Raw genomic sequence first — 20,885 nt, 5'->3', positions numbered from 1 at the left:
CATCTTGTTCTTTCACAAATGATACGTAGATACACAACCTGTGTGAAGATGAAGCTCCCAGGAGGCTTTCCTTATCTATGGTAATGTCCTTAATGTAAGAGGAAATCCTCACCAGCTACTTTCTTGAGGAGTTGCTGCTGGTTAAGAGTTTAAACAGACCACTTGTTATCTAGGTCCTTCTTGATTTTGCTGCCTTATTTTCTTGGTTATCCTAAAAATGACAGGTTGCTATTTAATGTGCTTGGATTGACTTCACAACCTATCTACTCAGTCGTCTGCTTCCTGTGCGCTCTCCTTTGAAAATACATCATGTCATGACAGCGATGAGATGGCGCATCTAAGTGACGGGGCAAATTAAACTAAGTACTTCATGCAACATCAGTGGGGAACAAACACTAGCTCAAAACTAACTCGGCTGTGTCTGGGATATCTTGCCTCTATATTGTTGACATGGCAGTCCCCAGTTTATTATTCTACCTTAAGACATACTTTGCCTGTGTTTCTGGTGGAGTATTTTGTGCATTTCCGAGGGAGAATTCTCTAACCAAGCTCTTGACAAACAGCCATGAAAGCTCTGTGGTTGCCCTCCTACTTGGGTGTTTCTGGCCCAAAAGCACCAGTGTTGCCAGGTAGTCCTGTCAGCTGTCTAATGAGCCCAAGCAACGAGTCCCATGCTTTGTGTTTGTGTGCTGGCCTCCTTACAGCGACTCCATTACCTTTTGCTTTGAAAAGTAGTTCCTTGCAATTTCATCTAGTGCTTGGGGGCTCTATAAAAATAATTTTGCACGTAAGCAGTTCATCTTCTACTCCGATTTGATGTCCAGCATTGCAGTTTATGATACAGAGCCAATTACTGAGTCCATACCAAGTACCCATCATTTTTTTTCAGTATCATAGAGAGCACCATCATAAACTGCTTGTGTTCTGTTGAGTTTTGTCACTAGCATGTACACTGTTCTGTCCCGATCCATCTGTTTGTGCAGTTAAATAGTATTCAAGTGAATTCATTAAGAACATGTCACCTTATATTAACATTAAAATATATTAGGTGTCATGAAAAATAAATGTTCCCAATAAATTCACTGAGTGTGAAGCTCTTCTGGATTGTGAGAGTTGAACTTGGATTGCTCTGGGAAGATGGAGGGAGGCGTATGCGAGCCTAACACAGGGCATTGCAAGAACAAAATATTTGCAAAAGCTCCCGTTTGTCTGCCAGAGCAAAATGGATCTTGCTGTTGCCAAGATCGGTGTCTGTGGCTTGGTGCCTTCTGCTGCAGTTACATGAGACGTTAATCCCTAATGCACAGTGAAAAACACAACACCTTGTTGAGCAGCTGGGGATATCCTTGCTGCTGACTGCTACGGGACAAAAAGCAGAACCCTGAATTCACGGGTTGCTAGACAGTGAGCCTCCTGGGTCACCTAGAATAGCAACTCACCCTCGAGTATCAGCCCTGTGCGCTCTCTTCCCTACCTGTAGGCAGTTAGGGCACAGCAGATGCTCTGCAGTAAGTACACATCCTCTTACCTGGTGATGCTGTCTCTGTGCTCCTGCCTTGTGGGAACCCTCCTCTCTTTTAGCAGTAACAAATGTTCTTGTTTGCAAAGCAGGAAATCATAAGAAAATGTTACAGGGTGTCCCTTTTCTCTCCTGCAGCTGTTCCACTGCCTGCCTTCCACCTTTGTGTAAAACCGAAATTGTTGCATGCTTCTCGGACTGTTGTGAAGAGGGTATAGGCAGTGCTTTGCAGCAGCAGGGTACCGACTCTGAACAGATTCACGGAGGAATCCCTATTCCCCTATCTCTTTCCTTTTGTCTGCCTTCTCTTACAAAGATGCTAATCACCACTACCTTCATTAAATGTCAGAGGGTCTTTAGCAACCTCGGAAGGAAGAGAAACAGAGCTGTCAGTGCTAATCTCAAGCACAAATGTGTAGCCCTTGCCACATCAGTGTGCCTTTGTCACCTGTGGATTGGATTAGTGCAGTGCACGGTATGTGGGTCTACAGCTGAAGACACATGCAGAACAGTGTTGTCTGCTTGCTTTAGTGTCACGGGAGAGTGTTTTCTAGAGAGAAGACAGCGTTTAAAAGTAATGCCCTCAGTCAGGATCCTGAGCTGACTTCTCACACTGGTCTGTTCAAAGCTGTTGTGGAAGTCAGGCAGTGCTTTAAAGCTTACCTGCTGCCATTCCTGCTTTCTGTAAGAGGCTAAGTTGAAGGATTGAATGGGGCTGGAACTTAAGACCTGGTGAGAATATATTGGCTGGAGCCTCTCAGCTCTCTCTTCTTTTTGTTGTTGGTTATTTTTCCGTATTCTGGATTTTAATATATGGTGCTTCTGTTTAGAGAGATCCCCTTAAACAACGGGACAAGACATAGTTAGTCAAGGTTTTTCTCTCCTGCTCACAGGTGAAAGACGCAGAGAAGTTTGGCCTCCTTATTAGGACTAGTCAATCACTTGATCGGCTACATTACAACAGTCTTCTGGGAGAGGTGTAAGGGGGTAAGAGACTTATTTTGATTGCAGACTAAGGTTAGTGTAATAAAATACTAATGACGACAATAGAAAGTCATGGCAATCAGGAAACTGGGCTCTTAGGAATGAGGCCGTGCACATGAACAGCCTGCAAGGCAAAGAGCGTGCTGGGGACTACGTCTCCTTACCAGCTGCAGAGGTAAAGACAGTGTCAGTCCTTGGTTCAACTGGTGAATTAGAGCAGTTGTGAGTTATTGGGCTTCATGCATACGTGGGTTGTTTGTTTAAATTTGACATTGCCTGAGTGATATGTTCTAGATCAACCCTTCGGTCCAACTGCTCCTGCTATAGTTATCGTGGTCTACTTGTTTTTTTGCAATATCTGCCCTTTAGCATTTTGGCTTTTCTTGTTCTGCCATTCTCTTGCTCTGCCATTTTGCTGTGGATGTGGAGCTGTGGTATCCATGTCCACAGCAAAATACTGGTAAGCGTTCTGTTGTTCCTGTTTGGAGACTGAGCTTAGGCAGTACCTCTCTTTTGCTGAAAAAGTTTCTCTGGTTGGAACTATGAATCAAAGCAGTTTGCTCTTCTTGAAGTGAGAATCTGCCAAGATCCGTGTGCAGACGCTGGGGTTGTTCTTTGAGCTACAGAGCCAAATCAACCAGAAAAGTCGCTTTCCATGTCTGCCAGGTCCTCTGGCTAGTTTAAGTGGTTCGCGCTTTTGCCTGGAGTATAACACGTTGCTGTGCCAGCCTTCAGCAGAGAACTGCTGTTCCTGTTCTGTCCTTCGAGTTAGATGGTCCCAGAAAACAGTCTGAACACTGTTTTCCCATGCTCTGGAAGGAGCATGCTCTGCTCCTGCTCCCATGTTCTGGGATTTCCACTAAAGCTGAAGTGGGTGCTGGAAGCAGGTGTGGTTGCAGAAACCCATTCAAGCACTGTCTGTGGAAATCAGTAATTCCTTTAAAGCCATTTAGGAAGGCAGGGAAGCTCACCTACATTAGAGAAGCCAAGATCCTGCAGGGAAGAGGTGACTTCATTTCTGGAGAATGTCAACTTGCTATTCTTATGGCTGTCAAGCTGAAGGAGAGTTAGAATTTCCTTCTTTGAACCCTCTACTGATGTCAGCAGAAGACTTATAAAAATGCCTGATTAGATTATACCATCGCTGTAGTAATGAAAACCACTAATTAATGCTGTTTAATTGAGTCGCACTTAGCCTCTGGTGGAAACGTGGCACTTGGAGGCTTACCACTTTGCCTCTGGTGGAAACTGTTAACCACTGGACCTGTGGCTAAATAGTGTTCTCATTTTTTTTTCCTCTTTAAATCTTTCTCTCCTCATCTCCATGTTTCATTACCTAACACATTACTAAATAAGCAGTGAACCAAAGATTGCCCATGCTGTTCCAATGAGATTAAATGTTAATGGGAAAGATTGCTCTTACTAGTTCTAGCTTTCTGCAGGGTGGGTGCCCAACCTAACCATATTTCACGTTTTTTTTTTTGTCAAAGGCTGACTTGGTGATTCCTTTGTTAACTGTCTGCTTTCTTTCACCTTATTCCCCAACCTAGCTTTCTGCAGAGGACGCATTGTGAGGGTACCCAAAGGTCCTCTAATTCGAGTTGTGGGCACAGAGGTGGCGATCCCTTGCAGCGTTAGTGACTACGACGGACCCAGTGAGCAGAACTTTGACTGGGAGTTCGCCCGAGAGACTGACTTCGTGCGGATAGTGAGTACCTGGGATTCTACCTTCACCTCTGAGGAGTACCAAAAACGTGTGGGCCACGGGGATATCAAACTGAGACGGAGCAGCAACGATGCTGTGGAACTCGTGATTAAAAACATCCAGCCAACTGACCAAGGGAAATACAAATGCTCCACGCCCAGCACTGATGCCACCGTTCAGGGAAATTATGATGCTGAGGTCCAAGTGAAAGGTATTTCTGAAGAGTGAGGTGTGCTCTAAGTTTGTTTTTGATATTGATTATAGATGTACCCTTAATAACGATGAATTTCTGTCGCTTATGAGCATTGTGATTTTTTTTCCTGTTTGATTCTACTAAAGCCAAAATTGGGAGGCATGATAGGAGCAAGGGCAAGCGAGGTGAAGAAGCAAAGGGGAGCTGTTACTCTAAACACCACTTTTGCTTTTTCTATCTAGGAAATATGTAAATAAATATGGGAAAACTAACCAGTGTGTTTTCCTAAGATGTCTGCAAATGCTTAATGTCACTAAACCTCTGGGTAGAGGGGCTAAATTCAGGTAAAAACATACCTGTGTTCTCTCTTATTTAGACAGTGTCATTTAGAGATCTTTCTATGAAGGAAGTAGTCTTCCATTTCATCTTTAGCATGTTGTTCCTGCAGTTATGTCCTAGCCTTGCTCTCTCATTTAGGGTTCTTCAATAATGATCTGGGAGACTGTTTTTTCTCTTTGTTTTGTCTGTTTTTCTCATGAAAATCAAGATGGTTCTGGATGGGAATAGTCTGAATGATATTACTTGGATGAGAAATTGAAGTGGGGGAGGGTAAATGAAGTTGAGTGCTTGCCTTGGCTTGTTTGAAGCAGGTGACGAATGAATTTTCAGTCGAGTTTCCTTGTTTCTGGAATGTATTTGTGTGGAAGAAGGAACGATTGGAGAGGTGGTAGTTTTAGTGCTTCATATCCAAACAGGTCGTTGTGGGTGTTTTCTCCTTTCTTTGCTTTTATGATATTTGTGTATTTTGGTCTTTTTTTAATAGTGATTTCTGATGGCTTATTGGTGAGTGGTTCAAAAGCACGTTCTTCAACATCTCTGAAGCTCTCTGAGGGTGACTCCTTCAAGCTGCGCTGCTCGGCAATCACCACCTCGCCGGAGCACACTCACCTGCACGTGACTTGGCAGATCAAAAGTGGATTGTCTTGGCAGGACATCCTATCTTTGACTCACGAAGGCAAATTCCAGCCTGGCCCTGGCTATGAGGAGCGCTACCGTAATGGAGATATCCGCTTGGACACAGGAGTGAATGACACGTATCGACTGTCTGTGTCCCAGGCCTCGTCGGTGGATGCAGGCGTCTACAGGTGTCTCGTGAGCGAGTGGGTGAGAGGGGCAGATAGCTCATGGCAGAGGATTCAGGAGAAGAGCGTGGAGATAGCAAGTGTGTCGATCCAGCGGACTGGTGAGTGTTACTGCTGGGCTGGGGCCATAGCTCGTAGCTACAGCAATGCTGTTGTGCCCACGAGGCGATGCTTCTTGAGAGTAGAAATTGGGTAAGCTGAACTAAATGAGGACACCTTTCCAGGAGAGCTTAGAGTGCTGTTTGGATAGCTGGCCTGTTTACATCTGAGTTAATAGCATATGCTTGGCATGAGTTTGCCAGCTTTTATTCTGGGGGCAACGGGGATGATGGCATGGAAGGATTGACTGGAATCTCTTATGTACCTAGACTGAGATTTTTATCTCATCCTTAGTTCACTTTAGACTTCCTCTGGTTACACTATTTCTTAAATAGTGTTGTGTTTAACCCCGAGCAACCTAAACCTGCCGTCTGTGCTGTCATTAACATAGGTTATCTGAGAGCACTAAACCGCTGTGCTTCCCCTGTAAAAGTGGACTGTGATTCATGACAGATGTGAATGTTATGTATTAAAATGGCATAGAAAGATTGGGAGAAAAGAGAAAGGCAGTGGTAATTTCAAAGGATAAATTATCCTCTGATTTCTATCACTACCACTGGATCACTGGGCTGATGGCTCCACTGTGTTGGCGGGCACTGTTAAATGCATCATTGCATGCTTGACTAAGGAGACAAAAATACACGTAGTGCTGTGCTGAGGATATCCAGATATCCCTGTCTATGTGGGTTTCAGGAGTAGACGCACTAAGCGCTTAATTGCATTAGCATTACCACTGCTAGTTGGAGGGGGGAAAGCAGGGGGTGATGCTTCTTGTAACTCAATAGGTGGTAAAACAGGCAATGATGGTCTCAGAAATTTGAGATTATGACAGTATTTTTTCAAAGTGTTCAGACAATAAGGGTATCTTTTCATTTTTGTAATCTTGTAATTGTTGTAGGGAAAAGTCAGAACTGCTGGGTTTTGGCTAGCTCCCTTGGATGTAGTTTTAGTATCCTGGTGGTGTTTAGCCTGTGAAATTTGACAGGATCAATCTGCCCCTTTTTCAGGGTGTCTGTTACACAGTAAAGCTTGCAGGTACTCTCTGCTGAGACAGGGGTTGCTAGTTAAGAGCTGTAGCCCTCTATTTTGTTGCACTCGTGGAGAATTTGGCTTAAGTAGGTGGGCTGAAAAACAGGATGAGGATGGCCAGGACCAGTAGCAGTGCCTAATGGGGCAGTTTTTTAACGTTCCCTCTGTATGTGTGTCTTTTTTTCCCCTGTTTGGTTTGTATTTTTTCTTTGGCCTTCATTTTCAGCTCAGTCATTTGTAGCACTGGCACTTTGTCAGGGGCAAGAAAGCTTTCTAGCCTCCCCCTCTCTTCTTACCTGCTGTAAACTGTAGGGTTGAATTTGTAGAAATAAAATAAAAATAATAACAGAAATTACTGTCTAATGTAAAAAAATAAAGTCATGCACAAAGCTACTTGTGTAACTACTTGCATAAGTAGCACAGGTTACTTGTAACAACAGAAAAAGCAGTTATACTCTTCTATCTACTTTGGTGTCCTTAAATCATGAACTCTTTGGGCCTGACTTTTTTCCTGTATGTCTTTTTTAATAGCGCCTCGCACAAGAGGAATATAATCCTAAGTGAGGCCTTCAGACACTTCTGCAACCAAAAAAGGAGCCTTGAGAAGGCACATACGAGTAAACTCTCTTAGAGTCCCTCTCCGTGATTATCCTGCCAGGTTCTGAATGCCTGTCACTAGTGCATGAAGACAGAGGTGCTCCTTGGAGAAACACTGCTCTTAACTTTTCAGAGGGCTCTTAATTTGTATTCTGGCATTAGTCTGTTAAATTAACTAGGCTTTCCTACCCTTTCCAGTCCCAGTGGGGCATTCATCAGATAGGGGACTTGGCTTTGCCTCTCAGGAGAGGCTTGCTGGCCTCTGTTCAGTCTGTTCTGTGCTATCGAGTGGTGAGCAGTGAGATGAGTACTGCTTGGTTTTATTGGCAATAGTTGTGGCCACTCAGAAAAACAATGTGGCATTTCTATACTGTCTCTAGTTCCTGGTGGTAGTCCTAGAAAGCTTTTACAGATGGGTATGTATTAGGTACTAGAACATGGTTTTACATAGAAATCACTGATCTGCTCTTAGCTGCCTGTTTAAGGCAGGACTTGTGGAACTACTGAGAAGAGCTACTACAGTTCTGGTGTAGTTTCTAGTGGTTTCAGTGGACATTTTCCATTCTGAGGGAGAGTCCCAAATACCCTGACCTTTCCGTGAGAATAAGAATCCTTCATGTTTTCCTGCTGTGTGAGGGTGGTGTACGGTCTGTGATTAGAACAAAGCCCTCACAGACCAGTTGCTGTTGAGGTATAGAAACCTTGTTCTCTCTCACTTCTTTCTCCCACCTTTATCAAAGATCCCTTGCTTGCTTGATAATGTGTGCTTGTCTTATAATAGATGATGCAGCACAATAGTCAATGGAGGCTTGAAAGTGGGGCTACTGAGCTACTTGAGAAAATTCTGTAATAGAAAGTGAAGGTCTGCATAACTTACAGTGAGTGGACTCTTTAAAATAATAATAAAAGCAATGTTGTATTTTTTGTTTGAATCTTTCTCTCTTCATTTCCAAGTTCTAGATGTGCTCATCTCAACAAGCAATCTGTCCGTGACTGAAAGAGACTCCCTGGATCTTACCTGCAACATCACAACGGACAGGAGTGGTATTTTCCAAGCCGAGGTGACGTGGTATTTCTCTGGGTCACCTGATGACACCTTGTCAGATGCTCAGGTTTTGTTGAGCATGGACCATGACTCCGTTGTCAGTGATTCAACTCTTATCAGCCTGAGCCATGTCGATAGGAATTCCTATCGCCTCTTGGTGCGTGATGTGGGTGTGGAAGACTCTGGGTACTACTTCTGCCAAGCAGCTGTCTGGGTGCCACTGCACAATGGGAGCTGGCATAAAGTGGTGGAGAGGACATCTGCGCCAGTCAGTGTGGCGGTGACAGCATTAGGTGAGTGATTCTGCTTGCAAACTTCGTGGATATTGTGCCACACATTCCTTGTTCCTGTCAGAAAAGGGAAAAGACCTTGCAGGGTCTAATCTCTTACACATTTGCGTCCATCATCTCTCTCTCTGGGCTTGTATGTTATGGTATTTTAGGATGTCACTGAACTCTCTGTAACTGGGAAACAGAATTTATAAGTCCACCTTGTTTTCCAGGGGCTGAAGCTGCCTCAGTATCATATTGTCCCCTTTCATTTCCCGTGTACTGTCAGCAGGGCTTTGATACTGCAGCAGGTGTTCTTTCTGAGCTCCAAACAGTGATACCATGTGGTTCCCATCATTTTTGAATCATTTGCCATACAGTTATTTATGATGCAAACTTCATAATGAACTGTAATAGCTTTCAAATTGTTTTTTTTTTTTTTTTAATCACTAGAGACAGACCACATCCTACTGGTAGATTTAGGATGGGATAGGATTTTATGCTGCTTTATTCTCTTCCCTCGACAGACAAGTCTATTTTAGGAGACCGCACTATTGAATTGTGTGACTGAACAAGAGAGACCTGGCTAAGAGCTTAACTGGAAGTGTTGTTTAGCACAGTAACCACTAAAGCAGATCTTCCTGCAGTATTTAATATCCCACTCTGGTGCATTTTTGATCATTCAGTTGTAGACATGAGTGGGTTTTTGTCCTTTTGGACACACAAAGGATTATTTGTGCCCCTGAACGTATGGGTTCCTTAAGTTACTGCAACATTTCTGCAGCAAGTTCTTTTAAGTCACTAGTGGGAAAAAAAGATCTACTTAAACAGCAATTTGATGCTCTCTTTATTCTCTCCTTCTTTCATTCCCCAGCTGTTCATAGTTATTTTCCCTTTTATTTCCCTTCTTATAGCTCTAATACTATCAATATTCTTTTTTTTTTTTTTTTTGCAAGGGGGCTGTGGTTAGGAGGAGCTGTGTTTAGCAGTTGTTCATTCTAAACAGAACAGAAGCTGGAGTGGAGGTCAGAGGTTCAACAGGCTTGTCTGATCTACCTGGCCTACAAGAGCTGGCTGACAATATCTTTCCCTACACCCCCACCCTGAGAAAAATGTGTTTTGGAGATCAACTGGGTCATATACATGCTGAGGACTGTGAATATTTTACTTTGCATTATCCTTTCTGAACATTAAGCTTTGGCCATCTCTCTTTATGCAAATACGCTCAGAAGCAAAGTTGCTTGGGAGAAATGCTAAAAATGAAACTCCAGCAAAACTTCTAAAAAGCCTGGCTTTTTAGGGGTACGTCAGCCTACCTATCTTATCTCCTAGTTATATCATGAGAAAAGAGTAACTTCAATTTAGAAGCAATGTAATTCAGGATGGTGATGCAGGATGCTGTAGGTAAGGCATTTCCACCTTTTTCCTGCTAAAATTCACAAAGGATTGCTCATGTTGGAAGCATGAATGAACCTAGATGTGAACTGGAGGAGAACTGGCAGAGCTGTCGTACTTGATGTTTGTTCCCAGCTTTTATTGGATGCAAGCATCTGTGCCTAAACATTCTCCATGTACTCATTTGGAGCCTCCTGTAATCAGTCTGATGGTACTGCCCAGTTACAAAGGCAGAGCTCCTCCAACATAAAAGGACAGAATGGGCTCAGCGTATAGAGAGTCTGTTTTTCAGAAATAAATAGCTGTACCACAAGGTTAAATTCCAGTGATAAACATTGTAATTTTGCAATTTGGCATTGTACAGAGCAGTTGAGCTGTGGCTCTTTCTTGCATACTTTTAACGTGTGCTAGAGGTAAGTGCACAAGCGATAAGTCTTCATTTCCATTCTTCAGCCATTCAAATTACAGATTCAGCTTCTGAGAGCTCTCCCCTTTTCCTGTGTGCATGCATGTGCACACACATGCTCATGCACGCACAGGTGCACCACGTGCTCACATATTCTCTTACGTTGCTGGTGCCTGTAGAACTATTCCTTGCTTTTTTCACTCCAGTCGGGTGTTATCTGGGGAAAGGAAAGAATAAAATCTACTCCTCGGCAGACGCTTGGTTGCTAAGGACAAAGGAAAGTAGAATAATTTTTCAGCATTTAAGGTTTTCAGCTGCATCCAGAATTTACCAACTCCTCCTCCTTAATGGAAGTTAAGAGCTGCTGGGGTATTAAGTCATTGAACTGTCAGTGAGGCTGTTCTTTGACAGCTGACAGTGGAGGAATGAGGTTTATCCAGTCAGCCTTTTATTCTTTCTAAATCCTCTGTCTGAATGTCTGTCAGGGTGGAGCGCCTATCTGGAGTGGTGCTGTCAAAGCCAAGACTCTCTTCTTAGTGGTCCTTTCCCTGCCCACAAATAAAACAACCTGAAGTGATTATTGAAGGACTTGACTTTCTTGCAGCTTTTTCCTTTCTGTGTTCCTATCCTGAGAAGAGTTTCGGCTTTCTTAGTCTTTGTTGCTGTGAAAATATTAATTGGTCTTGACTGTCTTCTTTTTTGGTGGTAAAGATGAGTCAAGGGGGAATAAGAAAACTGCAAAGTGTGTGCAATATATCATGAGGCCATGGAGAAGACCGGGAATGAGACAGGAAGGGTAGAGTAGCTGTAGGATCTGTGGGGATTTACTTGCACCAAAAATGGGTTTTGGCCACCATTAATAATCTATGACTTGATTGCAGCAGAGGAATTGAGTGAATTTTTATTTCGTATTACTCATTCCGAGAGTCTGCAAAAATCTATGCTTGTGTTCACTATGTAGTGCATAGTGAGCTAGTGTACAGTAAATTTCAGCAGGCATCATAATAAACACAAAGTAGGTTAACAGTCAAAGATGCATATATCAGGACAGCTTCGCAGAATAAAGGAGCACAATGCTATACAGCTGCACGGTACTGCTGCCAATAGTAGGTACTTTGGACTTAGGTGAGCAATACCTTTAAGTTTGTGTGTTACCTAGCACTGCAAAAGCTCAGTGATTTAGATACTCTAGCATCTGGTCTGTTTGTATGCCCTTGTTCTTGCTAGATGCAAGGACACTGCATGCCTGCATGCAGAACGTTTAATGGTGAGAGATCCTTTCTTCAAGCTGGCGTGGCAGTGGCCAGGTTGCTTGAATAGAATCGTTTCCATCATTTGCATCCGAAGTCCAAAAGTGCATGTGCACACACATTAGCGCAGCAGCTCTATTAAGATGTTTTATTATTTTGGCTCACTGGTGAGCTAAGTCTAAGTTTTAGCCTTGGATTGCCTTCTCTGTCCCAATTATAGCTTCAGCTAATTGTTTTTGGGAGGGCAAAAAGCCAAATACAACATAAAGCAAGAAATAAATATAGAGCACTGAATACGCTTATAATATAAAATCCATGTGATGAGTATTAGCTGAACAGTTGGAAGGCTAGTCTTTTTCCAGAATAATAGTAGGCAGCAAGAGAGAAAAATATTCTAATGCTAGTAAATAAGCATGTATCTCCTTTGTGGTAAGAGGTCTTTGCTGTTATCTTTTTCCTTTACTATCTCCATAGTCCAAGAGAAAATAGTCATGTGGCTGCCTTATCTCTTTTAGGCTTTGGACAGCAAGCTATTTTAGATTTAAATACAGCAGCCCCAATCTTAACCCGTGCATTTCAAGCGATCCTTTTCAAGCTTCAGGGTTTCTAGCCTTGTAGCTGTACAGCATGTACTTCTCTGTTCTATGGAGCTCTTCTGTTATACACATCGTTGGCTTAACCTACTTGTCATTTATTATGATGCCTGCTGAAATTTACTGCACGCTGCTGTTTGTGCTGCCTGTGGCCAGTGGCACTGATGCCCCCTGATTTGGGTGCATGGGTGGGTGAGATGTTTGTGTTTTGTTCGTGTTTAACATTCATTGCGTGCTGCACAGAGATGATGGGATGATAAGCGCAGAGAAGGAGGCATGTCAGGAGCGGATGTGCTCTTATCCTGCAGAGAAACTGGGGAAGTGGGGTGGCTCTGGCCAGTCCAAAGCCAGAGAGTAACTCGTTTTCTGGCTGCTGGAGGCTTTCAGACAGGTGCAAAAGTGACTGGATGTCTGAAACAACTGTGGGTTCTTGGGGCCAGGCCTAAAGAAGGGAATGATTTTGCTCAATAAGATCACTTGGTGCTGATTTTTCTGAAATGATCTGACCAGACACACAAGTCCTGTTTGGAAATTCAGGCCTAGGGTGGCTCACTTCAGACCAGTACAAGTCTGAGAGCTAGAGTCCAAGTTCCCAATCACCTGCTCTTGTAAGAAAAATTGATGTTCTGGCACTTGGCTTGTGGATCATGTGCTTTCACAGACTGGAGGTTAGCAGTGTCTTATATGTTAAGCTCTGCCACTTGCTTCCTTCTACTTGTGTCTTCTCACTTCTTTATTCTGGGTTTTCTCTCCCACAGAGCCAGATTATGAGGTGTTTCTGAATGCATCTAAAACACCCAAGTTTTCAGATGACCCCACCGAGCTGGAGTGCAGGATCACAAATGCCCAGGACACCGAAGCAAACATCCGCTTCACAGTTTCATGGTACTACAAGGAGCACCTGCTCGGTGATGATGTTGCGACAGAGGAACTGCTGGCCACCATGGATGCAGACTGGACTCTACTTCTTGGGGACAGGAGCAGAGAGCGGACTCAGAACGGGGAAATAATCTTCTCTAAAAAGGCTGTTGACACCTTCAGTTTACGGATCCAGTGGACTTCAGAAAGTGACAGAGGGGATTACTTCTGTGTCATCTCTGCATGGAGTAGGCACCGCAACAACAGCTGGGTAAAAAGCAAAGACGTGACTTCTGCACCTGTCAGCATTTTATGGGCTACACAAGGTAGGAACCTTGCACCTTTTCACTGGAAGACCTGGAAAGCTAAGATAGTTTTCTCTTGAGTAGGTCCATCAGGCAGAAGGCCTACAAATGGGTTTTGGAAATGTGGCTCTGTGTTATGAAGAGATAAAACTCTCACTTTGTATAAAGGCCTATATTTTTGGAGGTAAATAACTACTAAACAGCACTGACTGGTTTTGTGCAACAGTTTGGAGAGGAAGTGCAAAACAGATGCATCGCTCAAACTGTGCTGAGACTTAGAGGAACCAGGCTGTCATTGTGACAGGGTGGTATCCAGCAGTAATGCTGGGGTCAGTGCTCCCTTTCATGACCCAGAGTATTTCAGTCTCTCTAGGATGCATCTTGTTGCTAGCAACAAGGCTGTCTTGGGGTGAAAGAAGGGATGTCACTCACTTTAAGTCTTCTCTGGCTGTCAGTTTGACAGCATTTTTTTTTTGCTTCCTTTTTTTGTTTGTTTTCACCCTATACCAACTTATATTTACAAGTATGTGTTTAGAGGGCACTTTTGAGTAAGTTCATGGGCATAGTAGTACCAGAGCATCAAAAAAAAAACCCCAAAACAAAACAGCATGTGACAGAGCAAAATCATTCAGTGCTTTGCTTTGACCTAGGCCTCTTTTAGACAGAAGTGAACTGCCCTTTGGTCAGTATTTAAACTGTCTTTGGGAGCGTTTCTTAGGAGGTAAATAAAGGTACCTGAATCACTTATATGCTGGTATAAAGTGGGTGCATGTAGCCTGAATGTCCTGTAGAGTGATACCCTTTTGGCTTACATATGAAGTCGTGCAAGAGGAGACTGTTGAATGGGATAGCCTAGGATGTAACATCTTTGTTGAAAAAAAAAAAAAATTGATTAGCTAAGCTGCCTTTGTACCTCATAGATTTGTTGAGCAGTCTAGCTCAGGCAGTCGTAGTCCGATGACTGTATTTCAAAGAGGTAGTTTGAAATGAGTTTAAAGCTGTTTAGGCATTATCTTTAAATGAACTGGAGAACTTCTGCTCTGATTCTGTTGCAGCAAAGACAGAAAATGGCAGGCTGCTTGCTTAGTCCTTTCTTCACCCCCAGACCAAGTTTGGTCCACAGAAATGGTGTTTTCTTTTTTGTTAGAAGCTGGCTTCTCTAGCAGGAATGAAATCTCTCAATAATGGCGAATGCTGGTCACAATTAGTTCAGTTATGCCATAACTGAGTGAGTGTGTGTGTGTGTGTGTGTGCATGCACGCGTAATGGATCATCACCTTCAGAGCAGCTAGAGAAACCAGCTGGAGTTGAAAAGTCTCAGCCTGTGTTGACATTTCTGAGGGAAAACAAACCGTGACAGGTGTGAATGTTCCCTTGTTTCTGGTTTTGTTCCAAAAACTCTGCTAATTTTGCCACACAAATGTAAATGTTACAGTCCCCTTGCTGAAAAGTACGTCTGTTGGCAAAACTCAGAGCTGGGATATTTATGACGTGAAAGCAAACTCTCCTACAAACATTCTTCTCCTGAAACAAAACATACATGTATGTATGGAGGGGGAAATATTTAAGCTTGATTTCCCCCTTCTTCCCTTCCACTCCCTGCCATGCTCTTCCAGCAATCTGGCCCCAGATGCCATTCCCTGCACGCCCTGGCCCTGGCCGTAGCTGGTTCCTGCGGGCTCCAGACGGGGCTGTGAGCCTGGTGGTGCAGCCACCAACTATGAAAGAGTTAATGTGCTGCTGCCTCTGCTCTCTGACTGTTGTTTTGACAAGTATCTCTGGTGATTTGAGTCCCGAATTGCTCCCAAAGCTTATAAAAGCAAGCAGCCAGGCTCCCACGTGTTTGCCTAAGGAGAGAACCAAAATTTGCCTCTTCCTTGGATAGCTCGTGCCTACATAGAGGCTTTTCTTCCAACTATTTCACTATTTGCATTGTCTGTGTTAGCTTTAGAGCAGTGCTGGGGGGTGGGGAGGACTTCAGAGAGATCTGACTTTGGAAAAGCTCATCCTGAGTCTCTGAGAAAGGAGAAATGATTTTGGTGCATCCGTGGGGCAGTCAGTACAGAGGGGTGCTGAGGATAACAGGCCTTTGCTTGAAATGTAAACATCATGTGAGGACGTCAAAGCCCTTTTTCCTTGTGTTTTATAATAAATTGTATGCTTGCCCATTTTCACTTGAGGCCTTTTATCCTTTTTTTCTGTTCTATCCGTTGGGACTAATAAAGCTCATGTGTCTTTCTGCTTATTCAGCTTTGCAAGTGCGGCCGACTGCACATCACCATTGCTTTTGACATGGTTTGCCTGATTTCTGTTTCTTTGCCTTTTTCTTTTTTCACCCACTGCCCCCCACGAATGGCGACAAAACATCTTCATCTCAAAAATGAAAAGCATTGAATGTATTATTGTATTCAGGTAATTTATTTCTTGGAATTTGTACTTTATAAAGGGGTAAAGGAAGGGGAGGAAACTTTTTTTGCCTGGTTCTGTCGGTGATTTTTGAACACAGAAGTTTGATAGTTAAAAAAGATTATTTTTCAGTTGGAGTGTGAGTACTACCTACGTTTAAAACAAAGCTGCTGTTAGCAGTGTAATGTAGAGTTGGTGCTTGTTTCCTAAACCAGTGTTGTCAGCTTTAGATCTGCATGAAAGCCTTAGCAAAAGAGAGCATTATCTTTTAATTGAAACTGCATATCCCAAAGATACTATTATTTGGGGTTTTGTTAATACTTCTGTCTTTAATTTGCAAAGTAATTGTATTTAACAGAATGTTACTGGTCCTAAACGTTTGCTCAGGACCTTCCATTAAATTTAATGGGGAGCAAGGGCATCTTCATCTTGCAGAAAGTCCTGCGAACAGGGAGCAGGTGATATTTCTTCTACCCACTTGTCTTTGCAATTGCTGGTGTGTAACACACTGCACAGTGCAGACACGCAGTTTCTTTTGAGCAGAGAAATCCCCATCCCTATGGCACCACTCCGTCACGCCTACTTGCCAATTTGGGCCTGAGAACAAGCAAGTGCGTTAAGGTAGACGCTCCTGCTAGGAGCCCCTGGGCTCCTCTTCCCCTGGCTGCACGAGGATCAAGTGGTTGTACTCATTGCTTAGGAGCTGAGCAGGGCAGCAAAGGTGACATCGGTGTGTGTGTGCAGCAGTGACAGCAGTTGCCTCGTGTATATGTGTATCAGACCATGGTGTAGGCCGCAGCGTGCTGGCTGTGTTTTCAGAGCTCGTAGTACCCGAGCTGCTGGGCCTACAATTGTACCACGGGGTGCTGTATAGCCTCCTCCTCCTGTGAAGGCAAAACTGTCATTACCTTAATGTCTGCTGCATTCCCTCTACTTCCAATCTTGTTCAGTGCACTGAGGGATGAAGAAGCCTTTACGAATATTGGGATGGTGTTACTTGGCGCTGCTGACGAGGCTCTGAGATTAGTTAGTCATGGCTGCTGTGCTTTTCAGACGGGAATCAGCAGAGTACAGGGAACACACATGTTTGTCTTTTCCTAAGGTCTCCTTGCCCTTTAGCTGCTAGGCTTCTCTAGCAATTGTACTGACAGATTAGGTGAAAACTGTTTTCAGTCATTTCCCAGGAAGCATCCTTGAAGCTGAGCACACACTTTGTCATAGGGAGCAGCAAGAGAAATAGTGTGGGTTATCCACTTGGAGTGGCCAGGGATGGAAGGCAGCACCACGTGCTGCCAAGCTCCAAAGTACAGTTTACTACTCAAATTTTATCTGAATCATGTGGCTAGGATTTTTTTCTCTGCTAGCCCTCTGTCTTGTAATAGGGGTGTGTAACTGGTTATAAGCTTTGGGTATGTTTTTTTTTTAGGATTTCTTCCTCTACTGTTTTCCAACAAATCCTGCAGATTGCAGCCTCCTCTGTGCGATGGACAGGGGTGTGTTTTGTCCTGCTTTTCTTACATAGAGGTTTTTGAGAAAAAGGTGAGACTCTGCCTGCACAGGAAGGTGAGACTCTTGCCTGTGTGTGTGTGCCTGCATGGAGGGGCAAGCATACACAGTAGTGGTCAAGACACAGACATTTCTTTCTTGTCAGTTCTCAGAAGGTTAGAAAAGAGGTATCAGGCTGTAGTTCTTGGAAAGATGATGTTCTTTGACCTCTCTGGCCTATATTTTGCTTTCTAGCAAACAACGAACACTTCAGCACCGGTGGGTGCTGTTTTTCGTGTCTCCTTTGTCATTCTGGTTTGCATTTCTTATGTTCTCACGTAAGAGAATGTGCCTCTGCCTTCTGTGGTATTCATCCAACCTAAGGATGAAGGGGCTTTGGGGTTTTTATAAGGGTAGAAAAATCCTATGCAAGGACTTCTAGAAGAATGTCTCCCAGTTCTTTGTTCAGCATCCTAATTTCTAACCCTTTCGAATTCAACCACTGTTCTCCAGCTGCACTGCAGGTCTTCAGATGTTCTCTTCCACAAACTCTACAGACGGCGTTTCTGTTGCTTTTTCATGCTACCATTACTTCTTTCTTTAACAAAAATAATTGGTCAAAGCAGCATTTTCTGTTGCTCTCAAATAGGAAGCGAAGAAAGGACACCTGGGGACAAAGCCTGGTCTGTCCTTGCTGGGGACAAGACACAATCCCCTATGTAATTCTTCCTGACCTGTGTCTCAGAGAATAGTTGGTATGGCATTTGCAGCCCAGATGGTAGGGAGGGTTGCAGCTTCTCAGCTACATCTGTACTGCTCTTGTCACATGAAGATATTTTCCTTATGTACATGTATGAGAGACCAGGTACAAGATTTCTTTTTCAGTGTCCAGAGCTCGGCTCTCTGACACGGAGATCAGAAGCACAATGAACATTTGCATCAGGAAGATTTTTGCCCAGAGCCTTCTCACAAGGTCTAGTGAGCAGCCGTAAGGGGCAGAGAAGTATGGTTAGCTGTTTGTGCTTCTGCTTTTGGGGCAAAAGTATGATTGTAGGCTGTATTCCTAAAACATGAGGCAAGTTGATTTGTGCTGGGCTCCTAAACGCTACCATCTTATAAAGAGGGTGTTATCAGAGTCTCAGGGACACAGAATGAGAAAAACAGATCTGAAGCCTAGAATCAGATGCAAAATGAGTTCTCACCCAGGGGAGCAGAGGAACTTCAATTGTGATTGTACCCTCAGTGCTTAAATGTGCAACTCTTACATTCCCAGTTGCCTAGTGGGTGGAAGTACAAGGGGGGCTGGTGTGGAGTATCAAATAATTCTGTGCTCAGCTAGACCACTTGATGCTGCTCCTGCTGTTTCTCTATATAGCTTTGGACTGTGATCTGCTTTATACAGTACCGATTTAAAGTTGTCATACCGGGTTTCTCATCTTGCAGGCCGTGTTTACTCATTGTGAAAACTGCTGCTTGAAGGCAAAACACTGCAAAATGTAATCTTGACAAATATCTCATTGCTCTTATGGGGAGGGCATAAATATTACTTCGTTTAGTTCACTTTGGGGAAAGCGTTGCAATCTTGCCATCGCTTATTTTCCTTATCCTGAGAAGTTTCACCTTGCATAAAGGTGATGTGTGGAGATTTTGTTTGATGTGTCTGGACCCATTTTTCATGAGGAGGGGAAAGGAGAATATGCTGTAGTGAAGTCCAGAAAACTGGATTGGCCAAATTCTTGCAATATTGCTACTATGGGAAGTTGCTGTAAGTTGTGTGCTCAGCCCCAGCCCTTCTTTCCTAAGGAAGAATCTGGGTGTGCAGGATGTCTCTTCATCACAATGCCAGGAAAGTAGCAACTCCCTTTTATCCAGATATGATTTCAGGCATTCCTCATATTCTCAGTTTCTCACGGTGAGCTTTTTTTTGTTGTTGTTGTTTTTTGTCTTGAGGCGGTGCTCCTAGATCTATAATTTTCCCAAACCCTATAATTAAGGGATTCTTGGGATTGAGGAACCCACGGAGGATGCTGAATAAAAGGAATGAAATCAAGTAGTAAGTGTTGGCATTCTTGATGCCAAACTGCTGGGGACACATCAAGGTCTCTGTTAGGCGTGTGATCAGGTGAATGCATTAAAAATGAGTGAAAAGAGCATTTGTGGAGGCAGATGTGTGCTGACCTCTTCAAGAGCAGTGTGTGTATGAGTGTACTGGGGGCGATGGTTTCTCATGTTAACGCCAACTTTCTTGTCATGCAATCTTGTCATGATTTGGGGAGTTCAGCTCAACGTGTCTGGATTGCCATTAGGGTGAACTTTTCAAGAGAAATAAAAAGCAGCTCTACTGAGTGCTGCAGTTTCAGTCAGTGGCAGCTTTTGTCACTAGTCACAAGTACTTCGTCAGTGTCCCTGTGCTCTGTTGCTGATGGGGCTTTTCCAGATCCGGCACAAAATGGGGGCTCCAAGTCTCACCTGACTAGTGTCTATACTCTTAAATAAAAATGTCCTGGAGGTTATGTCATGCCATGTCCTGTGTATTGCATCATCTGTTCAGTGTTTGGGGTTTGTTTGAATCCTTGCATCTTGACCCAAGCTGTTGTGTGCTGTTAAGTAGCATTCTGGGATGTCCGTATGTGTTTAGATAAATATGCTGGGATTTGTCTCTGCAAAAAAAGCATTTTGGTTATTAGTAACCTTCCAGATGAACAAGTGCTGCAGAAATAGCTGCACTATTTATTAACCCCCTCCTCGTTACTTATTTCCGTCCCTCTTCAGATTACGCGCTGACAGTGGAGGCGGTGAAACTGAAGCCATTCTTTGTGGCAGGCCACACCTTTGAGATGACATGCAAAGTGTCTTCGAAAAACATCAAGACGCCACGCTATTCTGTCCTCATTACAGCAGAGAAGCCGCTGACAGATCAGTCGAATCCCAATGGAACCACTCGCATAATTTCCCTGAACCAGGATTCGGTGGTGCGGCTGGAAGACTGGACGGACCAGACTCGTGTGGATGGCGTGGTTCTGGAGAAGGTGCAGGAGAACGAGTTCCGCTACAGGATGTATCAGACCCAAATTTCTGATGCTGGGCTGTATCGCTGTGTGGTGACTGCCTGGTCTCCAGGTGGTGGTGGCATGTGGCGTGAAGCAGTGAACGGCTTGTCCAACCCTATCCAGATAGACTTCCAGACATCAGGTTGGTATAGAATTTGTGTGTGTGTGTGTGTGTCTAAGCCAGAAGGGGAGGGAGTTCTGTGACACTCTTCCAGTGGCTTCCCTGTCTCTGGGCAACACCTACTATTTTAGAAATTGAAAGGCTCTCCAGATGCTCTGATGGCTGAGAGCTTTGCTTATCTCCTTTGGTGGTACTTGCATCCTTTGTGCTACAAATTGTTTACAGAAAGACATTCGATAACCCAAATGTTACGATTATAACTAATTTTTCCTTTACTAATGCATGTCTTATGGTCCTGCAGACTCGGAGCTAGTTCTCAGTATGGAATAATTGCTGCCACATTTGCCAGCTTCATTGCTAGGTTGCTGTTAGGTAACAACCGCTTTGGAAGAGTATTAATATAAACTGGATTTCTGTTCCAAAGCAAACTTCAT

At 43.7% G+C, this 20,885-nt stretch overlaps 1 protein-coding gene across 1 annotated transcript in view; it reads left to right on the top strand.

The window, feature by feature from the left end:
• Window positions 1-20,885, top strand: part of LOC118245049 (prostaglandin F2 receptor negative regulator) — a 63,929-nt gene that overhangs the window by 24,516 nt on the left and 18,528 nt on the right. Inside the window, 5 exon segments of the mRNA XM_035540598.2 lie at window positions 4,054-4,419; window positions 5,225-5,644; window positions 8,223-8,606; window positions 12,985-13,410; window positions 20,053-20,472. Of these exon segments, the coding sequence (XP_035396491.2) occupies window positions 4,054-4,419; window positions 5,225-5,644; window positions 8,223-8,606; window positions 12,985-13,410; window positions 20,053-20,472 (2,016 nt within the window).

Source organism: Cygnus atratus, chromosome 1, assembly GCF_013377495.2.
Source record: "Cygnus atratus isolate AKBS03 ecotype Queensland, Australia chromosome 1, CAtr_DNAZoo_HiC_assembly, whole genome shotgun sequence".
Taxonomy (NCBI): Eukaryota; Metazoa; Chordata; class Aves; order Anseriformes; family Anatidae; genus Cygnus; species Cygnus atratus.
This window is presented reverse-complemented; position numbering and strand designations above follow the sequence as displayed.